The sequence below is a fragment of the Anomaloglossus baeobatrachus genome, chromosome 4 (assembly GCF_048569485.1).
Source record: "Anomaloglossus baeobatrachus isolate aAnoBae1 chromosome 4, aAnoBae1.hap1, whole genome shotgun sequence".
Classification (NCBI taxonomy): Eukaryota; Metazoa; Chordata; class Amphibia; order Anura; family Aromobatidae; genus Anomaloglossus; species Anomaloglossus baeobatrachus.
This window is the reverse complement of record NC_134356.1, coordinates 14,495,081-14,513,283: the sequence shown is the minus strand read 5'-3', so window position 1 is coordinate 14,513,283 and position 18,203 is coordinate 14,495,081. Positions and strand designations below refer to the sequence as shown.

General features: G+C 44.1%; 1 protein-coding gene across 1 annotated transcript in view; it reads right to left on the bottom strand.

The window, feature by feature from the left end:
- Positions 1-8,203: 8,203 nt before the first annotated feature.
- The window catches only part of LOC142302584 (glucose-fructose oxidoreductase domain-containing protein 1), a 49,189-nt gene continuing 39,189 nt past the window's right edge, over positions 8,204-18,203 (bottom strand). Inside the window, exon 2 of the mRNA XM_075343686.1 lies at positions 8,204-16,792. Coding sequence (XP_075199801.1) covers positions 15,873-16,792 — 920 coding nt within the window. The 3' untranslated portion in view covers positions 8,204-15,872. The remainder of the gene's footprint in view (positions 16,793-18,203) is intronic.

Here is an 18,203-nt window from a genome sequence, read left to right as displayed (position 1 = left end):
TGTAGATCAGCTGTCATACTTGCCAACTGTCATGGATCAGTTTGGGGATTCGATCCAGTGACCTTCTGTTCTGTTCTTTGATCGGTTCCTTTGTTTACTGGGCTATTGCCATTTCTTCCCAGTCCAAATGCTGATGGTTCTTATGGTCTTTGTTTTCCCTTCTTGGTTTGGTCCTCTCCAGGTGTTCCTCATTCCCTTGTTGTGGTTTTCCCTTTCACATTGTGGGTTGAGTTATGCAACGTTTACCACTCACCTCAATTCCTTGCTGGCAATACCTCTATGTGGACTTATCTCTGGGAGTAACAGCCCTTCAGCTCAGGAGGTTTACCTTCGAGCAGCTTTGAGTGCCTACTGTGTGTTGGTTTTGTTTTCCTTACCAGCGCCTCTTCCTTGTATCTTACTTCAGTTTGTCCTAATCTGGGTTTGTGCCTGTTCCTACACACATACCTCTCCCCTTGTTGGCAGAGTGTGACGGCCTCCTCTCAGGTCCTTCAGGAGGAGAAACCCCTCATCGGCCTTTCAGGGAACTAGGTCTAAGGTGGTGCTTTTAGTTGTGCTGCTAGGGTCTTTTAGTCTGTACAGGGATCTGTGGAGTGTGGTATCTCCTGCCCTTTTTCCTCTACCCATATGTGTGAGTGTGTTAGTTCTTCTCACCTTGTTGGCAGTGTGTGGTAACCTCCTCTCAGGTTCTTCCGGAGGAGATACCCCTTGACGGCCTTTCAGGGAACCAGGTCTAAGGTGGTGTTTTTAATTGTGCGCTAGGGTGTTTTAGTTTGTACAGGGATATGTGGAGTGTGGTCTCTCCTTCCCTTTTTCAACTATCCATGTGTGTGTGCTAGTTCCTCTCTCCTTGTTGCCAGTGTGGGGCGGCCTCTTCTCAGGTCCTCCAGGAGGAGAAACCCCTTGTTGACCTTTCAGGGAACCAGATTCAATTTGGTGCTTTTATTTGTCTGGCCAGGGTCTTTTAGTCTGTACAGGGATCTGTGGAGTGTGGTCTCTCCTTCCCTTTTTACTCGACCCTTGCGTGTGTGTAAGTTTCTCTCTCCTTGTTGGCAGTGTGTGGTGGCATCTTCTCAGGTCCTTCCGGAGAAGAAACAGATCTAAGGTGGTGCTTTTAGTTGTGTGCTAGGGTATTTAGTCTGTACAGGGATATGTGGAGTGCGGTCTCTCCTTCCCTTTTTCCACTACCCATGTGTGTGTGTGTGCTAGTTCCTCTCCCCTTGTTTCCAGTGTGTGGTGGCCTCCTCTCACGTCCTTCTGGAGGAGAAACCCCTCGTCGACCTTTCAGTGAACCAGATCCAAGATGGTGCTTTTAGTTGTGCAGCTAGGGTCTTTCAGTCTGTGGAGTGCGGTCTCTCCTTCCCTTTTTCCACTACCCATGTGTGTGTGTGTGCTAGTTCCTCTCCCCTTGTTTCCAGTGTGTGGTGGCCTCCTCTCAGGTTCTTCCGGAGGAGATACCCCTTGACGGCCTTTCAGGGAACCAGGTCTAAGGTGGTGTTTTTAATTGTGCGCTAGGGTGTTTTAGTTTGTACAGGGATATGTGGAGTGTGGTCTCTCCTTCCCTTTTTCAACTATCCATGTGTGTGTGCTAGTTCCTCTCTCCTTGTTGCCAGTGTGGGGCGGCCTCTTCTCAGGTCCTCCAGGAGGAGAAACCCCTTGTTGACCTTTCAGGGAACCAGATTCAATTTGGTGCTTTTATTTGTCTGGCCAGGGTCTTTTAGTCTGTACAGGGATCTGTGGAGTGTGGTCTCTCCTTCCCTTTTTACTCGACCCTTGCGTGTGTGTAAGTTTCTCTCTCCTTGTTGGCAGTGTGTGGTGGCATCTTCTCAGGTCCTTCCGGAGAAGAAACAGATCTAAGGTGGTGCTTTTAGTTGTGTGCTAGGGTATTTAGTCTGTACAGGGATATGTGGAGTGCGGTCTCTCCTTCCCTTTTTCCACTACCCATGTGTGTGTGTGTGCTAGTTCCTCTCCCCTTGTTTCCAGTGTGTGGTGGCCTCCTCTCACGTCCTTCTGGAGGAGAAACCCCTCGTCGACCTTTCAGTGAACCAGATCCAAGATGGTGCTTTTAGTTGTGCAGCTAGGGTCTTTCAGTCTGTGGAGTGCGGTCTCTCCTTCCCTTTTTCCACTACCCATGTGTGTGTGTGTGCTAGTTCCTCTCCCCTTGTTTCCAGTGTGTGGTGGCCTCCTCTCAGGTTCTTCCGGAGGAGATACCCCTTGACGGCCTTTCAGGGAACCAGGTCTAAGGTGGTGTTTTTAATTGTGCGCTAGGGTGTTTTAGTTTGTACAGGGATATGTGGAGTGTGGTCTCTCCTTCCCTTTTTCAACTATCCATGTGTGTGTGCTAGTTCCTCTCTCCTTGTTGCCAGTGTGGGGCGGCCTCTTCTCAGGTCCTCCAGGAGGAGAAACCCCTTGTTGACCTTTCAGGGAACCAGATTCAATTTGGTGCTTTTATTTGTCTGGCCAGGGTCTTTTAGTCTGTACAGGGATCTGTGGAGTGTGGTCTCTCCTTCCCTTTTTACTCGACCCTTGCGTGTGTGTAAGTTTCTCTCTCCTTGTTGGCAGTGTGTGATGGCATCTTCTCAGGTCCTTCCGGAGAAGAAACAGATCTAAGGTGGTGCTTTTAGTTGTGTGCTAGGGTATTTAGTCTGTACAGGGATATGTGGAGTGCGGTCTCTCCTTCCCTTTTTCCACTACCCATGTGTGTGTGTATGTGCTAGTTCCTCTCCCCTTGTTTCCAGTGTGTGGTGGCCTCCTCTCACGTCCTTCTGGAGGAGAAACCCCTCGTCGACCTTTCAGTGAACCAGATCCAAGATGGTGCTTTTAGTTGTGCAGCTAGGGTCTTTCAGTCTGTGGAGTGTGGTCTCTCCTTCCCTTTTTCCACTACCCATGTGTGTGAGTGTATTCGGTACATTAGTAAATCTACACCAAAAAGTCAGCATTTTGAAGGGCATTTCTGGGCGTAGGTCATTAATGTCTCCAATTTGGCATTCCCGTTGTAAGTATGGATTTGTTTATTACCTTCATGTTGATATTAATTTCTTGGTTATTACAATATCACAAGAATAAAAGACAACATGAGGGTCAAACATTCTCACAGACTAATGTAGATTAATTAATACATAACTGGAAAGCCAGGAATTATCTCAGGCATCTCAAAATGAGGGATGGGATTTATGTCATTGTGTAGGCCCTCTAGACTTTCCAAAGCATTTGGCAACTTTGGTTTATCCACACAGACAAGTATTCTTGAAAATTGAGGTGATTTCCCCCCCCCCTCCCCCTGCTGGAGTGGTATTGAGTTCATATTGATTGGAACATAAAAATCACCAGAACGACAACAAGGATAGAAAACTGTAATAAGCAATGTACTGAAAAATAGTATAATGCACCGAAGCAAGTTCTGTCTGTTCCACTAGAGGGTGCTCAATGCTAAGAAGACCCCAAAAGAAGCACAAGGAACAATGTATGAGGAGAAAAGTATTGGGACCTCGAAAACTTCTCTGTGAAAATGTTACCCCTTCATCCAGGAGTGCAAGCTATGAGGTCAAACCCTGATATTGGGGGGAGGACGGGCTCACAATCTCAGGTCTAGTTGAATGGAGTTGGGTGGACTAGTTGAGGGAAATAATACCCAGAGGACTAGTCCACGTGCTCATTAGCATATGATAAAAGATCATACTTTTTTAAACATCCCTTTATCTATGCTGGTGTATACAGGGAAGGTTAGGCCGGGATTAGCAATATGCACCCAGAACTACTCATGGTTTTGTGTGCATATTGCACCTGACAGGTTCCCTTTAAGATTTGCATCCGCATACATAATTATACAGCAAGCTTTCAGGACCAGCTGAACTAATACCCAAGATTATGTATGCATGGAATCTGATCTGAAATTTTTCCCTAAGGTATTTGCACAGTTGTTTTTTTTTACTTGGATTTTGAAGGAGATCAGCTCCAAAACCCACAAAAAAACCTCTTTAAATACTTTTTATACAAGCTTCCAATTGATTTATATAGGAATTCCACATTGCTGTTCATACAGCGGGGAAAAATTAGCGGCATCACTTCTATGGTGTGGACTTTGTACCAAACATGGAGTCAAGTGAAAAAAAGAAAGCCGCAAAAATTGTGGGAAAAAAATCCAGGCATGGTATTCTGACATGAAATGCTGGTGCATCTATGATTGAGTTCTCCATACATCCCATACTGGTCAGACTCCAGAGCAATGAGGTGTCCACATCTGGGCTGAAAAAGAGGAGAAAACAGTGAAAAATGTGGCCTTCAGGACGTCCCTCTACTGGAAACCTGCATTGTTAGCGAATGCGTGGTTGGATATTCGCTCAATCTGTGGATGACAGCTGGGTACATTATTCCATAGAAACTCTTCCACTATAGAGGACGTTTGTTTAGTTCATTGCCCGGACTTTTGATTTATCACAGATCTCCCCTCATAGACCAATGAGACACCATACGACAGACCTGCAGAACAAGATGACCAGGCCTGACAACAGTTTGTTGACGGTTTCTAGGTATTACCAGCCACCAATCCACAGAGCCCAGAGTAGTCGTAGATTGTAAACAAAGTGAACTCAAGAATAGAGGCCTCATCAGAAAAGCTGCCAAGCTACGACGGGTCAGAGGACGAGACAACGACTAAAGGGGGCTTTACACGCTGCGACATCGCTAATGCGGAGTCGTTGGGGTGACGGAATTTGTGACGCACATCCGGCCGCATTAGCGATGTTGCTGCGTGTGACACCGATGAGCGATTTTGCATCGTTGCAAAAATGTGCAAAGTCGCTCATTGGTGACATGGGGGTCAATTCTCGATTATCGTTACTGCAGCAGTAACGATGTAGTTCGTCGCTCCTGCTGCAGCAGGAACGAGGATCATCTCCTTACCTGCCTCCCGGCCGCTATGAGGAAGGAAGGAGGTGGGCGGGATGTTCCGGCCACTCATCTCCGCCCCTCCGCTTCTATTGGACAGCCGCTCAGTGACGTCGCTGTGACGCCGCACGGACCGCCCCCTTAGAAAGGAGGCGGTTCGCCAGTCACAGCGACGTCGCCGGGCAGGTAAGTATGTGTGACGGGTGTGAGCGATGTTGTGCGGCACGGGCAGCGATTTGCCCGTGTCGCACAACAGATGGGGGCGGGTACCCACGCTAGCGATATCGGGACCGATATCGCAGCGTGTAAAGTAGCCTTTAGTCAGAAAAAAGTGAAGGATCAGGAGTAGAATGAAAGGCGCCAGGAGAACAATCCAAGGCTGAGATAATATCCAGGATCGGGGTCAAGAAGTCAGAAACGAAACCAGGAATGAAAGAGCTGACATGGAATGATCCTCTTCAGCCTCAATTAATGTTTCTCAGACTCCCATTACATCAGACTATTGAGCAGCCTATCGGAAGGGTCACAGCCCAGAGTCTATGGGTATCTATCTACTGTATGTGTCACCCAGCCAAACACAACTTCCTGTATAGTGATACTACTACATGGATTGTACCACATAAGGCTACTTTCACACTTGCGTTGAACGGTATCCGTTGCATTGCGTTGTGTAACGGATGCAACGGATGTGTTGCATATAGTGACACAACGGATGCAACGGATGCTGCAAAACAACGCAATTCGTTTTGATTTTTTTTTTTTTTTTCCCGGTTTTACCAGCGGCAGACTATAGTGAACGATCAGCTGATCGTTCCCTGCAGCCGGCCGCTGGGTGATCAGCTGATTGCTCCCAGTAGCCGGCCGCCGGGTGATCAGCTGATCGCTCCCGCCCGCCGGGTGATCAGCTGATCGCTCCCGCCCGCCGGGTGATCAGCTGATCGCTCCCGGCTGCCGGGTGATCAGCTGATCGCTCCCTGCAGCCGGCTGCCGGGTGATCAGCTGATCGCTCCCGGCCGCCGGGTGATCAGCTGATCGCTCCCTGCAGCCGGCCGCCGGGTGATCAGCTGATCGCTGTCACTTGCCGGCGCCCGGGCATGCCGGCGGGCGGGCGCTCAGCTGAGCGCTGTGACTTGCCGGCGGCCGGGCATGCTGGTGGCCGGTCATTCAGCTGAGCGCTGTCGCTTGCCGACGGCCGGGCGCTCAGCTGAACGTTCGGCCACCGCGAGCCAAAATAAAGTTTGATTTAAAAAAAAAAAAAAAAAAAAAAAAGAGCATGCGCAGTGAAATCCAGAGGATTCCGCTGCTCAAAATAACGTTACATGCTGCGTTCCTCCCGCTGGGCGGAAGCAACGGAGCGTCGCCCAGCGGAAGCAACGCAGCTCCTTTTGGTACAATCCGTCAACCATACAAGTCTATGGGAAACAGCGGAATCCGTTAACGGATTCCGCTGTTTCCCAAAAGGGCGGATTGTAACGGAAGGAAAATAACGCAAGTGTGAAAGTACCCTAAGTTCTCCACAAGGAGGGACAGAAACTCCTATCCAAGTTCCTGATGATAATTAGACAGCTCCTACAGCAAAGTTATAATGACAGAGATAGTAGCCAGGCTCCTAGAGGGGAGGTTAATTACACCATCTTCCCGGCAGATGTTCCTGGCTCAATGTGGCCATGTAATACCGTGTTCAAATGGGTAGGATAAAAATCTAAAATATAATATATCTGATCAGAATCAGATTGTTGATGGACTGCAGTGAAGTGGGTACAAAGTGCATACAGTCTATAGTGTCCCCTTTTTAGTTAGACCTGTGCAGCAAAAAATGGCACCACACAAGTTCTCCACAGGGAGGGATAGAAACTCCTATCACAGTTGCTGATGATAATTAGACAGCTCCTACAGCAGCTATAATGACAGAGATAGTAGCCAGGCTTCCCTAATGGCTTATTAAGAAGATTATAGAGGGAAGGTTAATTACACTTTATTCTGGTGACTGAACTGCAGCGAAGTGGGTACAAAAATAAAGTCCATAGTGTGCACCTGTGACCTGTGCAGCAAACGATGGTGCCGTTATCATAGTTCATGGCACAATGTACAATGCACTGTATAGGAAGGAACAGAATACTTCAATCAGACATATTTATCCCTCAGTCCGGAGCATCTGGATTATCTGTATCTTCCATGAACACCCATTGACTTCAGTGGATGCAATGAAATACTTCATGTACTGGGTAAAAACTGTTTCCTAGCTAAAAAGTGATTCATTGATCAACTGGATCCAAAGTAAGACACCAGTAGCTAAGATATCAGAATCCTGAAATGTTTCATATCCCAGACCAGACATCAAAATAAATAAAGATCTCAGACCCCTGAACTCATTCGTACCCCAGATCAAATCCCAAAATAATTACCCCCCCAAGCCACTGACCACCCTAGACCTCAACCACAGAATAGACCCCTAAACTTATTCAGATCCTAGACTGTCACCTAAAATTAATCCGGCTCTTTAGCGTGGTGGCTTCAGGTTTATAGACTCGCATAGGATCAATTTTAGGGCTCTGAATTAGTTTTTAGGCTTGATGTCTAATCTAGGGTCTCAGTTAATTTTAAGGTATGAATTTTAGTTGTCAGATCTGGGCCCGGCATTCCTTTTTGGGATGTGGTCTAATTAATTTTAGGGGTCTTGTCTGGGGTCTGAATTAGTTTAGAGGTGAAATCCAAGGTCTGAGATACTTTTAGGGGTCTTGTTTGGGGTCTGAATTAGTTTTCGAGGTCAGATCCAGAGTTAATTTTAGGGGTCTGGTCTCGAGTCTAAATTATATTCAGGGGTTTTTTTTGGGGTCGGGTCTACGGTATGAATTAATTTTAGGGGTCTGATCTGGTATCTAAATGTGTTTAGAGTCTGGTGTGTGGTCTGAGTTATTTTAGGGGTATGGTTTGGGGTCTAGTGAATTTTAGAGGATGTGGCTCAGAAATCTGAGGCCTGAATTAGCTGGGGGTCTAATCTGGGCTTAAAATAAGTTTACAAATCTGATTTTGGATCTATATGAGTTTAATTTTGGAATTATAAGTTGGATCTCGGTTAATTTTAAGGGTCTGGTCTGGGGATCCTAATCAGACCTGTTTTTCCCACTAACAAATAATAATTAGTTTATTACATAAACACTTGTACAAAGTTTGCAAAATGTTCAGAAGACATTGTTACTGCTGGTTTTCATCTTGGTCCTTCTCCTGCCGGCATTCCCAGGTTATGGCTTCCCCCAGGTACAATATAATATTGAAGAAGCTACTGATATTAACACGAAAGAGACTTCGGGGAGCCTTGGACTTCAACACCAGATAAGCACAGAATTTATTGTGTCCGTTCCATGAATTATTAACCACAAGTAGTATCAGACGTTTACAGGAAGCCAGAAATGGTGGAAAACATCTCCCCGGTGAGGGTGCTGATCCCGGACCAAACATGGCCGTAATATTTTGCAAGCAGAACATTTTATTTGGTATTTCTATTACGGAAAGGCTTGATTGCCATCACAAATGACAGTACATTCAGTAACTCTTCACATAAATTAAATAAAATAGGAGTTCACAAGAAAAAATGGCGGCATCAATAAATGAGACCCCAACTTGTCGGAATTGGGGACACAATCTCAGTCACAACCTTATAATACAATTTTACGTTTCACCATCATGGATGAAATTCTGTTTAATCTGATCCTAAAATCAGACATATTTCTATCTGTCCGCTATTTCTTCCTCTCATCCATAGGTACAGATAGACGTACGACCATAAAGGCCTGAGGTCTGTTACCATGGAGACGCTGAGGTTTATGTGGATTTGTAATTCAAGATATTGCCAAATGTGCAGCTTCTTTTTTTAATTCTACATTAAATGGTCTAGAAGTTGATCATTTAGGGTCTGATCTTTATGGGGTCTGGTTGGGTATATGATAATAAAGGGGTATGTAGGGTTTGGGGACTCATCATTTAGTGGTTTCACATCTGAATAATTGAGGACTGTTCAGAAGTCTTAAAATATTGGGGGTTTGGGGGTCTGATAATTTAGGAGTCTTGTTTTGCGGTCTGAAGAATTAAGGGTGTCTGGTCTTAAAATGTGTGACTTGATAATTTATGGGTAAAGGGTCCTTAAATGTATGTATCTGGTGTCTTATAATATAAGGGTCTGGTCTAGCATCTTTAATTTGTGGGTTTGGTCTGGGGTCTGATAATTTCGGTTGCCCGGCATATGATAATTTAGGGGACTGGCCTAGTGCGTGTTTTGGTGTCTGAAGAATTTAGGGTCTGGGGTCCAAAAATTTATGGGTCTGGGAAGTGATAATTTATGGACATGGGGTCCAAAACTATACCAGATTGGTGTCTGATAATTTAGGGGTCTGGTCTAGGGTATGCTAATTAAGTGGTCCGGTCTGGGGTCTGATAATGTTGGTTGCCAGCCATATGATAATTTAGAAGACCTGGTCCAGTGGGTGTTTTGGTGTCTGAAGAATTTAGGGTCTGGGGTCCTAAAATGTATGGGTCTGAGAGCTGATAATTTATGGAAATGGAGTCCAATAATATATGAGTTTGGTATCTGATAATTCAGGGGTGTGGTCTAGGGTGTGCTAATAAGGGGTTTGGTCTGGGGTCTGATAATTTTGGATGTCTAGCATATACCGTAATAATTTAGGGGACTGGTCCACTGCTTGATAATTGTTTTAGTGTCTAAAGAATTTAGGGTCTGAAGTCCCAAAATGTACAGGTCTCGGAACTGATAATTTAGGGACATGAGGTCCAAAAATATACGAGTTTGATGTTTGATAATTTAGGGGTGTGGTCTAGAGTATGATAATTAAAGGGTTTGGTCTGGGGTCTGATAATTTTGGATGTATAGGATGTGATGGTCCAGTGCCTGATAGCTTAACATTTTGGAGACTGAAGAATTACATATCTGGGGTTGTAAAATGTATGGGTCTGGAACTGTTCATTTATGGACAAGGGGTCCAAAAATATCTGAATTTGGTGTCTGATAATTAAGGAGTCTGATCTAGGGTGTGTTAATTAAGGAGTCTTGGGTATGATAATTTTGGTTGCCTGGCATATGATAATTTAGGGGACTAGTCCAGTATCTGATTGGTTAGCATTTTGGAGTCTGAAGAATTTCAGGTCTGGGGTCCTAAAATGTATGTCTTGAAACTGATAATTTATGGACATGGGGTCCAAAAGTATACAAGTTTGGTGTCTGATAATTTAGGGCTGTGGTCTATGGTGTGGTAATTAAGGGGTTTGGTCTGAGGTCTGATAATTTTGAATGTCTGGCATATGATAATTTAGGGGACTGATCTAGTGCCTAATATTTTAGCATTGGAGTCTGAACAATTTAAGGTCTGGGGTCCTAAAATGTATGGGCCTGGGAACTGATAAGTCATGAACATGGGGTCCAAAAATATACAATTTTCTTATGATAATTTAGGGGTCTGGTCTAGGGTGTGATAATTACCCCCTTCACCCCCGGCCGATTTGGTCTGGTGTCTGATAACTTAGTGGTTTGGTGTCTATAGAGTGTAGAGGATTGATAAATTAGGTGTCTGATGTCTAAAAATGCATTGGTCTGAAAAATTAGGGGTTATAACTATCACAAAAAACTGCTAAAAGTTCATTTTTGAGGGGTAAAGGCCTTTTCATCTTGCATTACCCCACCCACGTTGGGGTGCATTTTTGTCGCCACGACTTGTTTACGTGCAGTGTGAATTAATCCAAACTTTATTTTACGTTTCGATGAACCCTATTCTAAATATCAGAGAGGATTCTATCCTAACGCTTCTACCACGGGGTCGCGACAAGTCACTACATGACGGCGTCCATGACGAGAGCTGAGCCTGTGACTCACATGCATGTGCCCGAGGCCGATCCACAAATACTAGTAGTAGGTTACACAATGTAAAATATTCAGTATACACTGAAGATTTAGGTAGAAAGTTGGACCAGACACAAGTTTTTTAGCTATCGATAAACCGGCCTAGTTTTTTTCATTTGTGGAAAACCACTAAAAAAGTGATTACTGCAAAACTACAACCCTGCATTGTGAAATTCCTCTGTTATTCCTCCTGGAAACTTATGAATTACTATCAAGGGCTGTTACCTTATCTCTTGTGAAAGGGGCATGTCCTTACACAATCTGTCAACTGTGATTGGATAGTGTCAGTGTGTAGGGACACTCCCCCATCTTGTAACCCCCCATATTAATAATTCATTTCCAAGAGGAATAACAGAGGGATGAAAAAGTGTAGAAAACTAAGGAAGGATGCCCCAGAATTTTTAATTTAATGGGGAAAACAACTATTTAAGTCATGCTTTATGCAGATCTACAATAGGGTCTTTTCTTCAGAGGTAACATTTATTTTGGACATCGCTTAGGCATCTGATACAAACAGATTATTCATAGGGTAGCCCAGCGATAGGTGTATTATTTATATGAAAAGAAGTGGAGAAAAAACAAATGTGGATCACCTCCACAACACAACATTCCCCCAATTGGGAACTTGGCATGGACGAGGTTATAAGTTGTGAAGGCCACAAACTGTTATGTGATGACCTTACTGGAAAGCGATAAGAAGCCATAAAGGCTATGGACACCTTTGCACAGATTTTTTTTTTTTATTATTCATTTGCATCCTAAGCAAAAAAAAATTGGTACTGTATCTTAAAAAATAAATAATCATTAAAAATGTCCAAATATTTTTTTCTGCTGTAGAGTCTGAATAACTCCTTCACCTAGCTGGTTATTCTGCTGTTTCCTACATACATGACAGCACACTGCTCTTGGTTCTTCCAATTCTATACTTTACTTCTCTCAGTGGTGAATTAGTTTAATCTAATGTGGGTCAAATATGCCAATTTCATCAGAACGACCAACTTAGGGCATTTGGACTCCCCCCCCCCAAGATGCATGCAGAAAAGAGCAATCAGGCAGTTGGATTTCAACATGCCCGATTGCTATCTTCTTATAGAAAATAAGCCTGCACTGGAGTTATCTGGCAAAACCTTACTGTCCCCATACTGAACAGTTACACACTTGGCCAAGCTGAGGGAAAAGAAGGGGTAGCTGTCAGCCTAACAAGCATTCAGCAGACCAATATCTAATGTGTATGGCCAGCCAAAGACTTAACATTTTTCTGTTGTAGAGATTGTGTAACTTCTTCGACTAGCTGGTTATCCTGCTGTTTCCTAGAAAGCACACTGCTCTTAGCCATGGCAACTCTCTCTGCTTTTCAGCTAGTTATACATATTAGATAATTGTGGGTCGAACGCACCAATGTTGACAGGACAACTAAATAAGGACCTCACTGTTTTTCCCCAAGATGTTGGTTATCGAGCTGCCCAATCCTTTTTTTCAGAATGGAAATAGGAAAAGGAGAGATAGCTGTCAGCCAAGCAAGCATTCGGCAGATTGATATCTAATGTGGATGGCCAGACAAAGACAGCCATTTTTCTGTTGTAGTGATTGTGTAACTTCTTCAACTAGCTGGTTATCCTGCTGTTTCCTAATATGTATGGCCAGCCAAAGACTATTAACATTTTCCTGTTGTAGTGATTGTGTAACTTCTTCGACTAGCTGGATATCCTGCAGTTTCCTAATGTGTATGGCCAGCCAAAAACTTTTATCATTTTTCTATTAAAGAGATTGTGTAACGTCTTCGACTAGCTGGTTATCCTGCTGTTTTCTAGAAAACACATTGGTCTTAGCTGTGGCAACTCTCTCCGCTTTTCTTCTCGCAGTGTTCAGCTAGTCATGAATATTAGATTAACGTGGATCAAACACATCAATGTTGACAGGATAACCAAATAAGGACCTCTCTGTTTTTCCCCAAGATGTTGGAAATCAAGCTGCACAATCCTTTTTTATCGAATGGAGTTGGGGAAAGGAGAGTTAGCTGTCAGCCAAACAAGCATTCAGCAGACTGATATCTAATGTGTATGGCCAGACAAAGACAGACAGCCATTTTTCTGTTATAGGGATTGTGTAACTTCTTCAACTAGCTGGTTATCCTGCTGTTTCCTACAAAACACACTGCTCTTAGCCATGGCAACTCTCTCTGCCTTTTAGCTAGTCATACATATTAGATTATTGAGGGTTGAATGCACCAATGTTGACAGGACAACTAAATAAAAAACCTCAGTTTTTCCCCAAGATGTTGGAAATCAAACTACCCAATCCTTTTTTTTCCGAAAGGAGAAATATCTTTCAGTCAAAAAAAGCATTCGGAGACTGATATTTAATGTGTATGGCTAGAGAAAGACCGTCATTTTTCTGTTGTAGAGATTGTGTAACTTTTTCGACTAGCTGGTTATCCTGCTGTTTCCTAGAAAGCACACAGGTCTTAGCTGTGGCAAATTTCTCTGCTTTTCTTCTCGCAGTGTTCAGCTAGTCATGCATACTAGATTAATGTGGGTTAAAAGCATCAATGTTGATAGGACAACTAAATAACGACCTCTCTGGTTTTCCCCTATGCTGGAAATCAAACTGCTCAATCTTTTTTATTTAATGGAGTTGGGTAAAGGGGAGATAGCTGTCAGCCAAACAAGCATTCAGCATACTGATATGTAATGTGTATTCTGTTGTAGAGATTGAGAGATTGTGTAACTTCTTCATCTAGCTGATTATCCTGATGTTTCCTAGAAAGCACACTGCTCTTAGCTTTGGCAACTCTCTCTGCTTTCCAGCTAGTTATACATATTAAATTATTGTGGGTCAAACGCACCAATGTTCACAGGACAACTAAATAAGGACCTCTCTGTTTTTCCCCAAGATGTTGGAAATTGAGCTGCCCAATCCTTTTATTCTGAATGGAGTTGGGGAAAGGAGAGATTGCTGTCAGCCAAACAAGCATTTGGCAGATTGATATCTAATGTGTATGGCCAGACAAAGACAGCCATTTTTTTGTTGTAGAGATTGTGTAACTTCTTCGACTAGGTGGTTATCCTGCTGCTTCCTAATGTGTATGGCCAGCCAAAGACTCTTAACATTTTTCTGTTGTAGTGATTGTGTAACTTCTTCGACTAGATGCTTATCCTGCTGTTTCCTAAAAAGCACACTGGTCTTAACTGTGACAACTCTCTTTGCTTTTCCCAAAGATGTTGGAAATCAAACCAACCAATTCTTTTTTTCCGAATGGAATTGGGGAAAAGAGAGATAGCTACCAGCCAAACAAGCATTCGGCAGATTGATATCTAATGTGTATGGCCAGACAAAGACAGTCATTTTTCTGTTGTAGAGATTGTGTGACTTCTTCCACTAGCTGGTTATCCTGCTATTTTCTAGAAAACACATTGGTCTTAGCTGTGGCAAATCTCTCTGCTTTTCTTCTCACAGTGTTAAGCTAGTCATGAATATTTTATTTATGTGGGTCGAACGCACCAATGTTCATAGGAGACAAAAATGTGGACCTCTCTGTTTTTCCCCAAGATGTTGGAAATCAAGCTGCCCAATCCTTTTATTCTGTATGGAGTTGGGGAAAGGAGAGTTAGCTGTCAGTCAAACAAGCTTTCGGCAGACTGATATCGAATATGTACAGCCAGACAAAGACAGCCATTTTTCTGTTGTAGAGATTGTGTGACTTCTTCGACTAGCTGGTTATCCTGCTGTTTCCTAGAAAGCACACTGGTCTTAGCTGTGGCAACTCTCTCTGCTTTTCCCAAAGATGTTGGAAATCAAGCTGCCCAATCCTTTTTTTTCTGAATGCAGTTGGGGAAAGGAGAGTTAGCTGTCAGTCAAACAAGCATTTGGCAGACTGATATCTAATGTGTATGACCAGCCAAAGACTTTTAACATTTTTCTGTTGTAGAGATTGTGTCACTTCTTCGACTAGCTGGTTATCCTGCTGTTTGCTAGAAAGCACACAGGCCTTAACTGTTGCAACGCTCTCTGCTTTTTTTCTTGCAGTGTTCAGCTAGTCATGAATATTAGATTAACGTGGATCGAACGCACCAAGACAACTAAATAAGGACTTCTCTGTTTTTACCCAAGATGTTGGAAATCTAACTACCCAATCCTTTTATTCTGAATGGAGTTTGGGAAAGGAGAGAGAGCTGTCAGCCAAACAAGCATTAGGCAAGTCTGAGATATAGCAGCAGGGAGGTTGAATATGACAGATGAGATTATGATGAATGGAAAAAAGCATCCGAGTCTTCAGGGAGGGCAGACTGTACTGAAACAGATATGGAGAAAAGCAAACAATGTAGACTATGCGGGGGGGGGGGGGGGGGGGGGAATCAGTCCAGGAATGAAGCTGTGCTGATACATGAGAGCTAGTGAAGACAGACTTTACATGCAACATGTATTACTTTCAGGGGCACAACCACAGGTGGAAAGTCCGAAACCAAGAACGAGGTAAACTGAGTATAAAGGGGTATGAGAATGAATGAAGATGAATATAAAACTAAGTGCAACTCATGTTAACAACTAACTTACGCACAAACCATGTCTTCCATGTCCAAGGTGTCCATAGCCTTTAATAGTACACAACGTATACTATGATACAGTACAATTAGACAGCGCGGTTGCGATGGCGGAACACATCCTAATCAGTAGACTACTTATGACAAAAAACAGTAATTCAAGTGAGAGTTGTATAAGCCACAGCCAAGACACCTCGTATACAGGACACAGACGACAACGTCGAGCATTAGGTATGGAGCTGGCATTCACATTCACAATCGCCATGAAAATGAGGACGACATTGCTAGAGCTCCAAGGCCGCGAATGTTACGTCCTAATGAATATTTATCCCGCACTTAAATACATTCTTAAAAATGTTCACAGTTTTTTCTGCTGTGGAAAGAGAAAATTTGACTCCTCTCCAACAACAGCAGTAATAGAAAGATGCATAAGTTATACCATAGACCTGTACCATCCGCATCGGTACAGAAATGCCCATAAAAGCAGCATATATATATATATACAAATGCTAAGATGTCCCCATCTGGTGAGGCCGCTAACAGTACAAGGACATGCGGCTCCTGCGCATCGCTTCACTTATTAGGTAGGCCGGGCTTAATTCAGGCTCCTCCGTCATAATGACTATGTTCTGCCATTCACACGTCTGGTTCGATTTTTTTATGGCATCCACTACACAAAGAGCATAAAGGCAATCATCGAAGGTGGCCGCCATGGTCAACGGCCTGCCGTCCCATGTTCTCCTGTCTTCCTGGTCTTCAAACGCTTGCCGTACCGCCTGTACCATTTTGATAGTCCCTCTAAGGTACGGGGAAGGGATGTCACTAAAAGCCTTTTCTGGCAAGAGGGAATTACTGACGGGCGTGGAGTCTTTTAAGAGTAATTCTCGCTCGCAGGAACTGTTACTCTGTCCATAGAGGTCCGTCCCCATGACAATTAGTCTACCAGATGATCCAACCACTGTAACGTGTTGTTTGAACTCCCCGGGGACGTTAAAGTTGAGGGTCACCGTACAGCACACTCCACCTTCAAGGACCATCTGAAATGTGCAGAAGTCATCACTGGTTATCTGTCGGATTCCTTTTATGTGGTCCGTCTGCTTGACGAAGGTTTTAAGAAGTCCATGGACCTTTACCGCTTTCTGGTTGGTTATGAAAGTCAAAAGGTCGATAATGTAGCTACCGACAGAATGCAGCCCACCACCGCCCATCAGGTCGTCACAGCTCCAGTTGTATTTCTTGCCCAGTAGACTTCCACCATGGACCTGGACCTCACACACTTGAAGTTCCCCCACAAATCCTTCTTGTATCAGCTGCTTCATCTTCACAAAAGCGGGGAGAAATCGCAAAACGTTTCCCATGATGCTCATCAGTTTGGGATAATAGTGGGCGGCCGACATCATTCGAAACGCGTCGAGCGGTGTCGCTGTTCTGTCACAGATGACGTTCTTCCCAATGCCTGCAGGAGAAGAAGGAAAGTATTAGATAAATATACCACTAAGGAAATTTTTGTAAAAAAAAATCTTGAAAATGAAAACTTAGATACCCTTTTCTTAATCACTAGACATTGGAGAACACCTCACATATTCCACACATCTGTCCATCATTGGCCTCCCCTCCAATCCCTTTGTTTGGTCAAGGATACTCAACTGGCACCTCATGGTCCACCTGCCACCACACATGCATTGGACTAGGACAGTGTTTGTTCATGTATTCAGTCAAATAACAGACCTGGTCTTGACGATGGACAGTTCCCGGCATTATGTATGGTCTTTTTTTAGGTCTGGAATTCTGAATATATTATAGTAGTCTGAGATTATTTTAAGGGACTGTTCTGGGGTTGAGTCTGACTAATTTTTGATTAATTTTACAGTTCTAGTTTGGAGCCTGAAAGGGAAGAAGATTGAATTTGCCCGGTAAAAGAGGTGAAAGCATCCAAATGTTTTGGGAGGGCAAAGTATTACTATTATTATTTATTATAGCTCCATTTATTCCATAGTGCTTAACATGTGAAAAGGAGGTATACATAATAGGGACAAGTACAATCAAACAATATAAGGCAAAGACAGGTACAGGAGGAGAGAAAACCCGGCCCATGAGTGCTCACAGTCTACAGGAGGAGAGAGGATCAGGCCCGTGAGGGCTCACAATCTACAGGAGGAGACAAGACCCGGCCCATGAGGGCTCACAGTCTACAGGAGGAGAGAAGACCCTGCCCGTGAGGGCTCACAGTCTACAGGAGGAGAGAAGACCCTGCCCGCGAGGGCTCACAGTCTACAGGAGGAGAGAAGACCCTGCCCGCGAGGGCTCACAGTCTACAAGGGATGGGTGAGGATACATTAGGTAAGGGAGGAGGTGGTCGTGTGGCTCTACGGAGGACTGGGGGTTACGGCAGGTTGTAGGCTTGTCGAAAGAGGTTGGTCTTCAGGGTCTTTTTGAAGGTTTCCATAGTAAGTCTGTTTTGGGGTAGAGAATTCCTGAGTATGGGGGAGGCACGAGAGAAATCTTGGATGTGATTGTGGGAAAAGGAGATAAGAGGGGAGTAGAGAAGGAGATCTTGTAAGGATTGGAGGTGATGTGTAGGTAAGTACTGGGAGACTAGGTCACAGATGTAGGGAGGAGACAGGTTGTGGATGGCTTTGTAGGTCATGGTTAGGGTTTTGAAGTGGAGTCGTTGGGCAATGGGAAGCCAGTGAAGGGATTGGCAGAGAGGAGAGATCGGGGAATAACGAGGGGAGAGGTGGATTAGTTGGTCAGCAGAGTTTACATCATGCAGGCTGATCCCCATCATATTGTAGGCGGGGGAGAGAGCATACATGGCAAACTTGTCAACTGAAGGGGTAAGGGCTCATACAGACGTCCATGGATTT